At 40.1% G+C, this 15,114-nt stretch overlaps 1 protein-coding gene across 2 annotated transcripts in view; it reads right to left on the bottom strand.

Annotated features, from left to right (window-relative positions):
- Positions 1-558: 558 nt before the first annotated feature.
- MAB21L3 (mab-21 like 3) overlaps positions 559-15,114 on the bottom strand; it is a 41,293-nt gene continuing 26,737 nt past the window's right edge. For both annotated transcript variants that reach the window (XM_021002566.2, XM_078154938.1), the window contains exons 4-7: positions 12,951-13,242; positions 4,331-4,512; positions 3,260-3,454; positions 559-1,382 (exon numbers count right to left, since the gene is read on the bottom strand). In XM_021002566.2, the coding sequence (XP_020858225.1) occupies positions 1,149-1,382; positions 3,260-3,454; positions 4,331-4,512; positions 12,951-13,242 (903 nt within the window). In that variant the 3' untranslated portion in view covers positions 559-1,148. The remainder of the gene's footprint in view (positions 1,383-3,259; positions 3,455-4,330; positions 4,513-12,950; positions 13,243-15,114) is intronic.

Below are 15,114 nucleotides of genomic sequence, written 5' to 3' on the forward strand. Positions count from 1 at the left end.
ATCAGAGCTGGTTTTTGGCCCTCAGCCAAGTTTTCAATCAACCAACAAACATTTACAACTGAATGGTAAGTACATAGGATTGTAGAATCATAGGTCTAGACCGGGAAGACATTGAGAAGCATCTGCTCTAAACTCCCCAGTTTATGGATGTAGACCCTGAAGTTGATGGAGGTTAAATGAGTTTCCCAAAGTTACACATGTGATAAGTGACTTTCCCAAGGTCCCACGTGTGATTTGAACCCCAACCTTTCAAATCAAGTCAGTGATCTTTGCCTTATACCAAGCCCTTCAAGTCAGCTCTGAACAGTGATGGTCTCGATAGCAGTCGATGGTGTCTGTGTGCACAGTTCATGAATAAGAAGTTATGTCATCCATGTATCACATCAGAGGCAATGGCCTTGAGTAATAGTAACCAGTGCTCAGACCCAGCCATCCCACTGATGTTCTATTGACTTACCCTCAGGCCATCAGCTAGCCAAACCAACCAGGCAAAAGGGACCCATGTGAAACAGAGTAATTAGGAGAGTAATGAGAACAGCCAGTGAAATACTAACACAGTTAGCTCTTAAACCTATTCTTTTAATCAGTGATATAAGTTAGCTCTCCATCCTAGATGCAGATGTCACTCCTAATAACACTTTGTGTTGATCAAGTGCCTTTCTCCTGAAAGGGCATCACAGTAGCCTCACAATATCTTGGTCAAGCAGGCATTGATACTCCCATTTTACAAATGGAAAAAAAAATCAGTATATCTCTGGTCAGTTATGTGGGAGTACATCAGATCATTGTGACCATTTCCAGTACTAGGAGCTCCAGTCTCCTCTCTCCTCTCTAATAAGACAGTAAGGAGTCTGATCAGAGGCAAATAAACATGAAACTATCAACAGTTCACAATCTGTGGCTCAGACAGGCTCAGCTCCCAAGTGAGGTAGTTCGGAAGGGAAATAATTAACCCCAACCACATAGGGTATGGGTGGGGCATTGTAGGACATAGTTTGAAATGCTCTTGGTTCATGTCTCCTTTGTCTTGTCAGAACCATGGCAGGTGGTCAGAGTCCCAAATTCCACTAGCATGGTGGTCATCAAAGGAGAAGTCAGGCAAGACCCAGGGGGATGCCCCTGGAAGCCTTGGAGACCATTTCCAGCTCTCAGTCTTGGTGGAGCATTGGGTTCTTTAGGAAAAGGACAAGCTTTTGGGCCACGGCATCCAGCTCAGTTTTGCTGGAATACTGAAACATGTTGGTCTCTTTGATGAAAAAATGTTTCAGGAAGTGCTGGTTCACACACTTGTATAGTTTACGGACCAGACGCAAGAAGGCTTTTCGGAAGACACACCAGTCTTTGGAACGTGGGTACTTTTCACAAGTCCAAAACAGTATAGTCTGCAGAAAGGAGAAGGGATCAAACACACTTAGTAACTGTCGAACTGAAGATGCGTATTTGCAAGTTCTGAAGACACAAGGTACAGAGGCCATAGCTGTCATAGTCATGAATTCATTCGGCAAGTATTTTAAAGCACCTACTATGAGCAAGGCGCTGGAGTTACAAAGATGAAATGAAACTGTTCCTGCCCTCGAGGACATTCCATTGCACTGGAGATGCATCATGTTCACAAATGAACACAAAGTAAATACACTGCAGTAAGGGAATGTGATTTCAAGAGAGAGACAATGCTAATTACTAGGAAAGATCCTCAGTGACCTGGTGTAGGGTAGGAGGTAGGTAGGAGGTGGGTTTTGAAGGAAGTTTGAAGTAAGGATTCTAGATATGGGGAAACACTCCTTGCAATGGGAGATGGAATGTTATGTGTAGGCAACAAATCTCAGGTCGTTCTGACTGGAACAGAGAATAGAGAGCAATATGAAATGAAACTGAAAAGGAAAGTGGCAGCCCTGGAGTCAGAAGGACCTAAGTTCAAATCCGGTCTCAGACCAGACACTTGACACTTACTAGCTGTGTGATCCTGGGCAAGTCACTTAACTCCAACTGCCTTCGCCAGAAAAAAAAAAAGGAATGTGGGAATCGGACTGTTTAAGATTATCTTAATTGACAGGGTGGATTTTTTAAAAATTCAAATTCTGAGAGACTTAAGATTGAAAAAGCTAGATTAATAGAAAGGCAACAGAGAGTGAGAGAGTAAAGACCTAACCTGAACCCATAAAACCATTTCAGGTTATCTTTTGAAGGACCAAGTCTGTGAGCTAGGAAAATAGGTTGAGTATTCATGGGGGACCCTGTTATGATAGCTATCATTATATAGAGAAGGGAGCCTGGAATGCACAAAAGTGATTCTTGCTCAAGGAAACAAGGAAAACATGACAGAGGAGAGGAAGTCTACTGAAAGGGTGCTATGGTTGTAGACATAATATATGCCCTAAAAGTTTCTGAGCTTCCACCCACTGTTCTACCATCTTGGGGGAGGGGTTGGGGAAGGGGTGAATTAATTGAATTTGTATCTCAGAGAGTTGCCTTCGGGGGGGGGGGGAAATGAAAGGGCAAAGTAACTTGCTCTAGCTCATTCAGCCAATGTGTGCCCCAGATGGGATTTGAACCTGGGTCTTCCTGGCGCTCTGTCGTAAATAGCTGAAGAGAGCTAGCACGTCTTCCTTAGTTCTTTCCTTTTCTAGGCCCCAAATCCCTACTATGGTTGTCCCGTGGAGGCCATGATGCCCCGCTTTTTGAATTCATTACCCTACCATAGGTCTTCTGTGTAATTTTTAGAGCCATTTTTACAGGTATTTGGAGGGGCTTGGGGAAGAGCTCAAGCAAGTCTCTGCTTTTACTCTGCCTTCTTGGCTCTGCCTTCATAAACTTTCAATTTTAAAGCCCAGTAGTGTCCACACTAAGTCCAGCACCATAAAGTGAGCTTTGGGGAGGATGGGGTACAGGGGAGTGGGAATCTGTAATTTTTACGGTATCATAGATTTAGAGCTGTTCTGAAAGGGCTCTGAAAGGCCTACCAGTCCTACCACCTTCATTTTGCAGATGAAAAAATTGAGGCTTAGAAGTTTACACAGCTAGGAAGTACCTGAGCTAGGCTTTGAACCTATGATTCCTTATTCCAAGTTTAGCATTTTATCTACTATACCAAGCTGTTAATTCTTGAATGGTGATGGGTCTTCACAGGGAACAAATTAGAAAATTCCTGAGGAGAGTGATCATTGAATCTTAGTTAAACAAGCCACCTAGTCTGATAGATAAAAGAGTGCCCCCTCCCACTCTCTCTGATTTCTCCAAAACCCTTGTCTGGCACATATACCTGAAGATGCTGGGTTGTGATGACAGGTTTGTTTCCGGGACACCAAACATCCTCTTTCATCTGTCTCAGGACCTGATAACATATCTTTCGGCAACCACCATCATCATCTATCCCCTCCATGAGCATATACTCAGCTCGGTCGAAGCCCAGTTTCCAGTGGTAACTAGAACGAGCCATCAGGTTAAACCCGAATGACTGCAGGGTGAGAGAAAGGAAAAACACAAATCAGCTGAATGAGAAACCCATCTCTAGGATGGTAAGGAAGTCTCAGGATGGGAAAGGAGAACTAAGAGGGAATTTCCCAGCTTGTCTAAGACATCAAAGTGTAAGGAATGTGAATGTCAGGGCATGTTACTATATATACTGAAGGGCTAGGAATAGAGATTGTGATTTCATTGGTATAGGAAACTCTCAGATAAAGAAACTCCCTTTAGCAATGCATGTAGGAGCAACTTCTTTATAATTTATAATCTCAGACAGTTGCCTGGGGCACTGAGAGGCTAAGTGATTTGCCTAACATCACACAGCAAATCTGTGTCAGAGGACATACCTGTACCTGTATCCTGGCTCCAAGGCCAGTTTTCTAATCATTATGTCACTCTGACTCTCCTATATTAAAGCAACCCTCAGAATTGTCCCTTCCTGGAAGGGATGATAATAGGAGGGAGCTGAGGTTCACAGGATATTCATCATTTTCCTCTGAATCATATGCATTCAGTCCTATGGTATTCCTTCTTCACAAGTGAATCAGAACTCAGTCCTTCAGGTAATCAGTTGACTTTTTAATAGTAACCCATTCTCTAGTGAACTCTATAGAGGCCCTTCCCACCCTAGCCCTTGGTACTCTTTAATTTTGGTAGTTATTTTATTTTTTTACTTTCAGTTCCAAATTCTCTTCCTCCCTCCATTACCTTCTTCACCCATTGAGAAGACAAGAGCTATGATACCCATTATTCATATGAAGTCATGCAAAATATTTCCCAACATTATCTATGCTGTGGGGGGGAGAAAGCAAGAAAAATAAAGTGAAAAAGAAACATGCTTCAATCTGCACCATACGTCCCTGGTTACCTTAACACAGTGTATTTTCTCCCGAGAAGGCCAGCGTGAGAAACATCGAGGCCACTGAGCTTTGTCGCACCAACGGTTGAGGACCTCTATTACTGGAATCAGCTCTATCTCCACCTGAAATTCTGATGTCTCCACAATCAGTCGAATAATAGAGCCAAAATTTTCTAATATGCTGACTTCATCTGTTAAGAAATTCCAGAGTAATTTGTTAAAAAGGGAAAACCTTGCTCAAGGCCAGTTACCACAGAGAGACGGAACTGAAGCCAGTATTCCTGACAATGGGTGGAGCAGTTTTTACAGCGTAAGCAACAGTGAAGGGCACTTACAGGTGAGACTCAAATGACAAGAGAAATTTAGAAGCCAGATAAATATTGCCTAAGCATTACCCAAAGAGCTTTGCTTTTTGCAAGCCTGTAGAGCAGTGATTCTTAACCTGGGAGCCATGGACTTGTTTCGTCATTTTAAAAAACACATTTTGATAATTGTATTTCAATATAATCGATCCCTTTGCAATCCTATGTATTCTAATTTATGCATTTAAAAACATGATTCTGTGCACAACAGAAAACAAAAGAAAACCAACAAGGAAGCAAAGAAAAGCTGTGCAGTTTTGAAGATAATGTGTGGTATTTACTATATACTAAACATCGAATGGAAATTTATTGTTTTATATTGAATCCTCTCTTATGTTCTGCTGTGTACATGACATTTAAAAATTCATTTTGTATTTGTTTAAAATTTTAAAAAAATTTACAAAAAACTCCATTATTCTGAGAAGGGGGATTTACAGGTTTCACCACACAGCCAAAGGGCTCCATGACATAAAAAAAAAAAAGGTTAAGAATCTTTGCTTGAGAGGTACTTTGTAGTAATTGTAAGTGTCTTACTTCAAGGAAGTGAAGTCAAAAGATCTGTGTTCAAGATCTGGCTCTGATGCTTAATTTTGTTACTTGTGGCAAATTACTTCATCTTCTCAGAGCCTCAGTTTCCTCCTCTCAAAATGATAACATTAACATTTGTATTACCTACACCCCAGGGTTGTTGTGAAGAAAGTGCTTTGTAAACCCATAGCAGTGTAAGTTATCATCATAATAAATTGTGGTTCATTCCATACGCCTCTCCTTCCTATGCTATGTTTAGTAGTTAGACCACCCTTTTTCTAATGTTCAAAGCCCTTCATAACCTTTCCCCAGTCCCCTATCTTTTCTGTCTCCTTACACCTCCCTTCCTACCACATACTCTTTGCTCAGTGACATGACCTCCTGACTGTTCTATGAACAGTACCCTCCATCTCTTGGATCTGAGCATTTTCTCTGATTGTCCCCCATCCCTCCTCATCTCTGCCTCCTGTTCTTTGCTTTATGTTGAAATGTTTAAGTTTATTTTTTAAAAAGGAAGAAAAATAAAAAAGAGAGAACTGGAAGTAATCTAGAAGGTTCAACCTGTATCCTAACAGAAATTCCCCTTACAGCATACCCTACCAATGGTCATCCTGCTTTTGCCTAAAGATATCAAATGAGGGGAAACCGATTGCCTCACCCCTCACCTCTAGACAGCCCATTCCACTTTTGGATGACTCTCGTGATTAAGAATTTTCCCTTACATTGAGCTTGAAATCTGTCTCCCTATAAATTTCACTCATTCCTTGCTCTTGTCTTTGTGGCTAAACATATTCTAGATGGTGCAATGTATAGAATACTGGACTTAGAGTCTGGAATACTCAGGTTTGAATCTCACCTCAGACATTTATGAGTTGTTTGACCCTGGACAAATCATTTAATCCCACTGTACCTCAGTTTCCTCATCTGTAAAATGGGGATAATAGCATCTACCTCCAAGGGTTGTAGTGAGGATTAAATGAAATAACTTACGTAAAGTATTCTGCAAACTTTAAACCTTAAATAAGTTATATATTTTGCAAATCGTAAAGAATTAAAAAGCATGCTAGCTAGAGATTAAGTAACAACTTGAGAGTCTACCACTGCCAGCCTCATTGATACCATGCTTCCTCATGGCCACCCAAGGCCCTGAGGCCAGTGGAGACAGCAGTAACAAGGTGAGATAGAACAGTGCTTTCTTGCCTTAGCAATAGAAATTTCTCCTTCTTTGGAGAAGGGGATGGTTCAGAAAGGAGGATGGAGGACTCATAGCATCCTTCCCCTCCTTCTCAGAGAGGTCATAAGGCATTGGGAGGACCAAATGCCATTCAGAGTGGAGCTAATTCTCTAGTCCTTTCCCCTTCCTGACTGCTAGGATTTAGTCCCCGTATCTCAGGCCATACTAGGATTTTATAAAATAATTTTTACAACATCCAGTATCTATGTAGTATCTCTATCACATTGACAGCCACTTCCTTATTTATCCTGATTATAGCAATGTGAAATATATAAGGGGCATGGTGGAAGGAAAGAAAGAACGACTAGAGATGTTACTGCCTCATTTTCCAGGTAAGGAAAGAGGCAGAACAGTCATGATTAAATTGAGATGGAGAAGTGACTCAAAAGACATATAGTTCAATCCCGTAATTTTATGTAAGAGCAGACTAAGAACGGAGCTTGTCCAAGGTCACATTAAATGATAGAGCTGATTTCCAAATCAAAGTCATCTGCCTCCAAATCTTTCCAGCCCCTCCAACTCTCCATCTGCCATCTTTGCACAGGCTATTTCTGGAATATTCCTTCCTCACTTCTGCCTTTCGGAATCTCTAGTTTCCTTCAAGGCTCAACTCAGGCATCACCTCACACATGAAGCCTTTCTTTTCGTTTCAGTAAAAGATATTGATTTGGTAGAAAAAAATTTGACAATATGAATCAAGGAAGTTTATAGAATTAGCTCATTTCTTCTTAAATCACAGCACTGTTAGAAAGCAATTAAAAAATAAAATGATTCTTACAATTACCTTTTTTTTAAAGAGAGCATATTAAAGTTCTTTTCCTTCAGGTATTACTTCTTCCATGATAATAATAATATTCATATAGTTCATTGTATAACATTTAATATGTGCTAAGCAATGTGCTAATTGCTTGACAATTATTACTTCATTTAATCCTCATATCAACCCTGCAAGGTAGGTGCTATTATTGTCACCATTTTACAGGTGAGGAAATTGAGGCAGACAGAGGTTAAGTGACTTGCTTAGGATCACATAGCCAGTAGGTGTCGGAGGCCAGATTTGAGCTCAGGTGTTTCTGAGTCCAACCCCTACCTATATACAAACAAGCAATAGAGAAGATAAATTGGAGATAATTAACAGAGGGAAGGAACTCGTGTTAAAGGGGATCAGGAAAGTCTTCTTGAAGATGTTGAGATTTTTAACTGAAACTTGAAGGAAGCCAGTGAAGCCAGGACGAGTAGACGAGGAGTGAGAGCATTCCAGGCAGAGGGGACAGCCAGTAACAATTCATGGAGGCAGGAGATCCACTGTCTCGTGAGAGAAACAAGGAAGCCAGTGTCACTGGATTGTAGGGCTCAGGGCAGGGGGAAGAGTAAGACATGAGAAGCAAGGTAGAAAGGGGTCAGGTTGTGAAGGACTAAAGAAACCAACGAGGATTTAACATTTGATCTTGGAGGTAATAGGGATTCTCTGGAGTTGAATGAATGGGATTGAGGTGGGGTGGAGAGGCTGTCTGACTTTTGCTTTAGGAAAAGCAATTTGACTGCTGAATGGAATGACGAGTGCTTAATAAATGTTTGTGGGTTAATGGATTTTCACTGTAACACAATAAATGATTCTGATAAGTAAGCTGACCCCAAACTCCTAAATCCTCCTTTGTTCTCTTCTGTTTTTAAAGATACATGCACACTTTTTTCTTCACATAAAGATGACATTTTCTTGAATCAGTGTCTATCACTGCAAAAATGACAAATCTGACAAATATTAACATAACATTCATATAATATGATCATACTTGAGTATATGAGAAAGGCTGGCTGACTGGCTCCATCAGTAATTGAGGCAATTCTCTGGGAAGCCCTGGATGAACCTCATCTTGTCCTTAAGACAGGAGGATCACTCTTTTTTGCCACGTGGTCTTTATTGCAGTGTGACTTGGGATCACTCAGCTGGACATACCAGCATTTGGCCATTTAACAAAGAGTTGGGGATTGCTATGAATTTTTAAGGGGTGGAGGTTGGGGGAAGTAGTTCTGATTTTGGAACCTTATAACCTTGATCATCTCTCTTTCAAATCAAAGGTCTCAAATTGACTTTCATTTAATCACGATCTTCTGGCTTTGTTTCATCTCCCTGCCAAGCCTCAAACCAGTTCAATTCAAAAGCAAACACTGATTAAATGCTTTCTAGATGCAGGCGTTGTTGACACTGGATATACAAAGTCAAAAGGCACCAGTTCTAGAACTCAAGGAGCTTACCTTTCTGCTGGGACAGGGGAGTGTGCACTCTGTAAACAGCTGAAGTATAATGCGAAGTAATTTGAGGAAGTGAGCGCTAGCACCCAGTGGGATCAGGGAAGGCTCCACAAAGGAGTTGGCCCCTTGTTAAAAGGTGTCAACTGAGAATGAACTTTAGAACGAAAAGAAAAATTTTGAAAGGAAGAAGTAAGGAGGGAACATAGGACCATAGTTCTAAAGCTAGAATAGACATCAAAGACTACCTGATTTTACACACACACACACCTGGTAATTTGGAAGGTTATAGCTATGAATTTGTAACTTCAATTTATTTTGCTCATTGGCTTCATTGTACAGATGGGGAAGCTGAGGCCCAGGAAGGTTATGTGGCTTACTCAAAGTTACAGAACTAGGAAGTATCAGAGGTAGGATTTGAACCCAGAGTTCTCTGAATCCCAAACTAGTGCTTTTCCCATTGCACCAGGGAGCTCCTTACAGAAGGAGGGAACCACCTGTGTAAATACAAGGGGGGTGGAAGACGGGTCATTAAAATGGGGAAAGAGCTAATAGCCCAGTTTGGCTGTAGCAGAGAGAGTTGATGAATGGTAGTAGTATGAAGTAAAGCTGAGAAGCTGGGTAGGAACCAGATTGGAGTAGGTCTCAAACAATATGTTGAAGAGTTTGTATTATATCTTAGAAGTAATGGTAAGTGAAGTTTCTTGAGCAAGGCACTGACATGAAAGACTTACGCTTTGGGAAGATACTTTGGCAACTTTATGGAGAATGGATTGGAAAGGAGAGAAACTGGAAGAGGGCAGACCATTGAGGAGATTATTATAGTTTAGATAACTATTATGGTGGAATGTGAGTGGAGAAAAGGGGACAGCCCCAAGAGATGTTATGGAAGTAGAATACACATGACATGATTGGGTAATTCATTGGATATTGTAAGGGAGAGGAAAGAGTCAAGGATGACTCCTACATTACAAACCTGGGTAACTAAAAGAACTGTGGTGTTCTTAATAGAAAAGCCAGGTCGTCTCTTCTCCGGACCAAACGTCCTTAGCTCCTTCAACAGTTCCTCATAGTACACGGTTGTGGATTTAGGGGGTTGGGTAGGGAATATGATGAGTTCTTTTGGACATACTGAGTTTGAGATGTTTATCGGGAAGTTCATAGTTCAAGATTGTAGGTCAATAGAGAGAGCTAGACATAGAAACTTGGGAGGCATCTGCACTGAGGATTATTAAATCCAGTAACATTAAAGAAAGGAATGGAGAGAGGGAAGAGGATAGGCTCCAGGATAGAGCACTCAGGGATATTCACACTAAGGGGAAGGAGACTTAGCTATCCTGAACACTTGACCCACCAAGCATTTTTTTTTACATGCTATTATCTGTAGAATGTTTTCTAAGAAGTGTTCAAAACAATAATAGCTAATCTCACTTCTCACATTTTAAAATTCTACTACAAATCCTGTGCCCTTTTTGCCAAGCTAATTAATCAATTCCCCTTTAAAGGCTTAGTCTATGAATTCTATGATCGCAGAACTCAAGACAAGTTCTTCTCCACTTGTTGAGTTCCATCTAAACAGCTTTAAGTCAAGCTCTAGTACAGATAATAAGACTTTTGTTCTTTGCTAAACAGTGGTAAACTCCTGGGTTGGAAGGATGACTTGGAGGAAGTGTGAAAATAGAATATTCATGAGGCCTCCATTTGAAGGTCTGAGATTTCTGTGGGAGGTCATCTAGGCAGCATAGTGAATAGAGTGATGGGTTTGAAGTCTGGCCTCAGACCCTTACTAGCCATGTGTCCCCGGACAAGTCACTTAACTCTGCCTCAGTTTCCTCATCTGTAAAATGATCTGGAGAAGGAAATGGCAAACCACTCTAGTATCTTTGCAAAAAGGGAAAAAAATGGTGTTACAAAGAGATGGACACAACTGAAAAGCAACATTTCTGTTGGAATCTCTGAACGTTTGAGGTTCTCTGAGTTTAATTCAGTTTTCTATAATGAAGCAAATAATTGTTGAGGATTGAGTTTTCATAAATGAAAAAGTCAAAGTACTAGTGACTTGCCTCTTCATGTTAGAATCCTGGTCATAGCACCTTAGATTTGGAAGGGAACTCGGAGATCCACCTCTACTTTAATACTTCTGGTGATGGGTGACTTACTATATTATGAAGGCATTTCATTACAGTTTTTAATAGCTCTAATTATTAGGGAGTCCTTCCTTATAACAAACCTAAATCTACCTCCTCATAACTTCTACCCATTGGTCCTAGTTCTGTATTCTGAAGTCCTGAAAAACATACCTAATCTGTCTTACCCATTAAAGTGCTTCAGATATTTGAAAACTGTTGTCCCATTTCTCTTTCATTACCCCCAAGCCCAGGTCATCAATTCTCCAGACTAAACATCCTTAGCTCCTTCACTAGTTCCTCACAGGACATGGTTTTGAGTCTCCTAAACCATTCCAACTTGCTACAGCTCTTTTCAAAATGTGGCTCCCTAGTCCAATCTATTCACTTACCAATCTCTGAAAGATTTAATAGATTAGTCCTTATCTTTCTATAAGTAAGATAAGAGATCAAGACCTCGAAAAGACAATGGAAACATCTATGGCGTAATAGGGATCGTGTAAAGAGGAAACATTCTTGTATCAATCCAGGCGGTAAAAAAGATATTCTTTATCCTTATTGCCCAATTCACTTCATGTGAAGTACTAGATACCACCTAAAAGTTTTGATTCCTTTTAAAAGCCTAGGCAGAGATTTGCTATTTTATTATATACACATCACAAATACACACACACTATAAATAAATAGATAGATATAGGTACGGATTAAGCTTCTGAGTTTCTTATCATCCATGACACAAAAAGTGCAAAGTAATGGAAGGGCATCAGATTTAGAGTCAGGAGAGTGTGTGATTCTATTGAAAACTGCAATTTATCTGGGCCTTTGTTTCCTCATCTTCAAAATAAGTTTAATGCACTAACTCATCCATTCATCTGTGGAATCTCTGAAACTCCTACCCTGCGTTTCAGTGACTAAATGGGGAAAAAATCCCATTTAGCTCTTTATATCTAGTTGGACCAAACCCACATTTCATCTTCATATCTCAACCAGCTATGTCTACCTAGACCAGGGGTCGGGAACCTGCGGCCTTGAAGCCACATGTGACCCTCTAGGTCCTCAAGTGTGGCCCACCGTGAAGCATCAAGGCTGCAGGTTCCCGGCCCCTGACCTAGACCATCCTGCCATATGCCTCCACTCTCGAATACCCCATGTCTACTCACTTCCTATCTCTTGCTTTGGGCACTACAATCATTTCAGAGGACCATTGATTCCAAGAGAGGACTGGTCAACTGATTACCCTTTGGATCAACTCTCCATCTCTGTGTCTCCCCAGATTAAAATTCCCTTCTCTAGATACTATTTCTCTACCTGATTAAAATGCAAGTTCCCTAAGTGTGGGGACTGTCTTTTTTTTATTTGTATTTTTAACACAATCAGCACAGTGATTGGCACAAAGGAAATGCTTAATATTTATTAAGCATTTATTTATACATTTCACATATTTATTTTTCATTCCTTCCTTCATTCCTTCCTTCCTTCCTTCATTCTTTTTTAACTCTAACATACCATGTTTCTAAACAGTGCTGCATAGACTACATCCTGTTTAGGGGGAAAGTTGAACAATTTCACAGATGATTACATTTAAGGAATGAAACACTATGGCTTTCTGTAACTAATAAAGTGAACCTTTTATAAGCGAGAGATCTTAGTAAAAAGAGCACTAGAACAAGAGGCAGAGAGGAGCTAGATTCCAGTCATGGCTCTGTTACTGCTTGTTTGAACTTGGACCCTAACTAATAGATAACTTTTTTTTGCACATTTTTGTTTACAAAGCACTTCACATTTATTATCTTATTTGAACTTCACAACAACCCTGTGAGATTCTTGCTATTATTTTTCCCATTCTATAGATAGGGAAACTGGGACTGAGAGGAGTTAAGTGACTTACCCAGGGTCATAAGTGTCTAAGGAGAGATCTAAACCTGGTCTTCCTGATTCACAGTCTGGCTGTCTGCCCACTATACTCCATTGATTCCCCTTTTGCTAATTAAACCTCTCTTAGCCTCAGTTTTCTCATCAATAAAAAAGGATGGATTACACTAGATGACCTCTAAGGTTATCTGAAGCTCAAAAATCTCTAATTCTAAGATCAAATTAAATGAATTTCTTCTGTAAGCTTCTAGACTCACTAGAGAGGTTGCAGGCCTTAACTGAGTCTTCCACCAGCTTCAGAAACACTTCAATGACCTTAGCTGGCATGATGTCTCCATCCACTGTCACATCCTTTTCATGCCACTGCCGCAGAGTCTTCAAAAACTGATTTATCTCCAGCCACTGGTACATTTCTTCAGGATCCCGAATAGGAGAGAAGAGCTTAGAGCCACTCATGGAATAATACCTCCATCTTCGGGTCTGGCTCTTTCTATAGCCAAGTAGTCCTTTTATTGGGACTGTGATGACAAACTGGGTGGGTGCCAAAACCTAGACAAAGCCGGAGAGAAAAAGAGGAGACACAACAAGAAAAAGGGAATTTAATTATAAACTTGGTGTTTTTGTAATATTAATAGCTAGCATTTACATAGTGCTTTCAGGTTTGCAAACTGCTTTACAAATATGATCTTATTGTATCCTCCTAAGCCCTGTGGGAGGGGGGGAAGTATATTATCATCCCCACTTTACAGATGTAGAAACCAAATTAGATGGATTGACTTGCCAAGGGTTACATTGTCAGGAAGTGTCTGAGGCAGTATATGAATGTAAGTGTTTCTGACTCCACTGTCCACTGTGCCACTTAGCTGCTTGATGTACTTTGTCAGGTATAGTGTATGTGCTATCCCCATAATAGATTGTAAGCTCCTTGAAGGTAGGGACAGTTTCATTATTGTTTGTAACTCTAGTGCCTACCAGAACGCTGAGCAAAGAGCAGATGCTTAATAAACATTTGTTGAATTTAGTTGAACTAAATTCACTGGCCTGGGATGGAAAAGAACTGTCCTAGTAAACAAACAGCAAGGAGGCAAATAATATCTTGGTTAAACCAGTGAAGTTTAGAAGAAAATTGGTTCTGTGCCTTCCAATGCCAATTCATGATTTCTCTCTCTGGTCTCCCATAGCAGTGTGTTTGTACTTCTCCAATGCATTTCATGCATTATTTTGAATTACGGTTGCTTAGACTATAAGGGTCTTGAAGGCAGGGTTGGGTCATTTGTCTTTGCACTGTTCTCAGGACCTAGCCCAATGCTCTGCTTAATAAATGTTGATTTGAGTTGGTATGTATTAGGAAGAATGGCCTGAGAGTTTTGAGAAAAGAGTGGCTAACGATGAGAATGGATGATGTCTTCCTCTCTCATCCCTTACTTTTCTCCCGTGGTTTCATGATTGTCTTGGAACACAGTTTGACTGAATTAAAGGTTTTTACCATGATAGCCATAGGGTACACATTTTCACTAAATGTTTTAAAAGAAATATAACATTGAACCTCAATACAAACAATATAACCCAATTAGTTTAACATTAATTAATTCCAATGCATAATATTTCCTAAAAGAGGAAATATGATATAGTAGATAGACAGATTAGGAGTCAGAAAGACCTGGGTTCAAGGTCTTATGTGCATTTATACATTCTGGCTGTTTGACTAAAGGAAAGTCATTTAAATTTTTAGTGCCCCAAGCATTTCTATAAGTCTTTTTTTTTTCCTGTGGTAACTGGGGTCAAGTGACCTGCCCAGGGTCACATAGCTAGTAAGTGCCAAGTGTCTGAGGCCAGATTTGAACTCAGGTCCTACTGACTCCAGAGCCAGTGCTCTATCCTTTGTGCCACCTAGCTGCCCTTTATTTCTATAAGTTTTAAAGAGGAAATTTTAAAAAGGTAGTGATATAGGACACTAGACTTGGGAGTCAGGAAGACCTCAGTTTAAATACCACCTCAAATACTTAGTAGCTATCTAATTTGGGCACACCACTGTGCTTCAGTTTTTTAATCTGTAAAAAGAAGGGATTGGCCTAAGGAAGCCATTGATAAGAAGAAAGTTTCCATAGACCAAAATATTTATTGTAGAATTTTTTGTGGTAATAAAGAATTTGAAACAAAGTAGATGCCCATCAATTGGGGAATGGATAAACTAATTGTGGTACATGAATGGAATATTACTGTGTGGAAAGGAATGATGTATGTGATTAATATGGAGAAGTACAGAAGGATCTATATGAACTGATGTAGAGTGAAGTAAGCAGAACCAAGAAAACAATAGACACAGTAACTACAATGATGTCAATGGAAAGAATGACACATCAAAAAAAAATCAAAAGTGAGCAGAATAAAGTTATCAAGATCAAGCAGGACTTGAATGAA

Source organism: Phascolarctos cinereus, unplaced genomic scaffold, assembly GCF_003287225.1.
Source record: "Phascolarctos cinereus isolate Bilbo 61053 unplaced genomic scaffold, phaCin_HiC Scaffold_5;HRSCAF=322, whole genome shotgun sequence".
Taxonomy (NCBI): Eukaryota; Metazoa; Chordata; class Mammalia; order Diprotodontia; family Phascolarctidae; genus Phascolarctos; species Phascolarctos cinereus.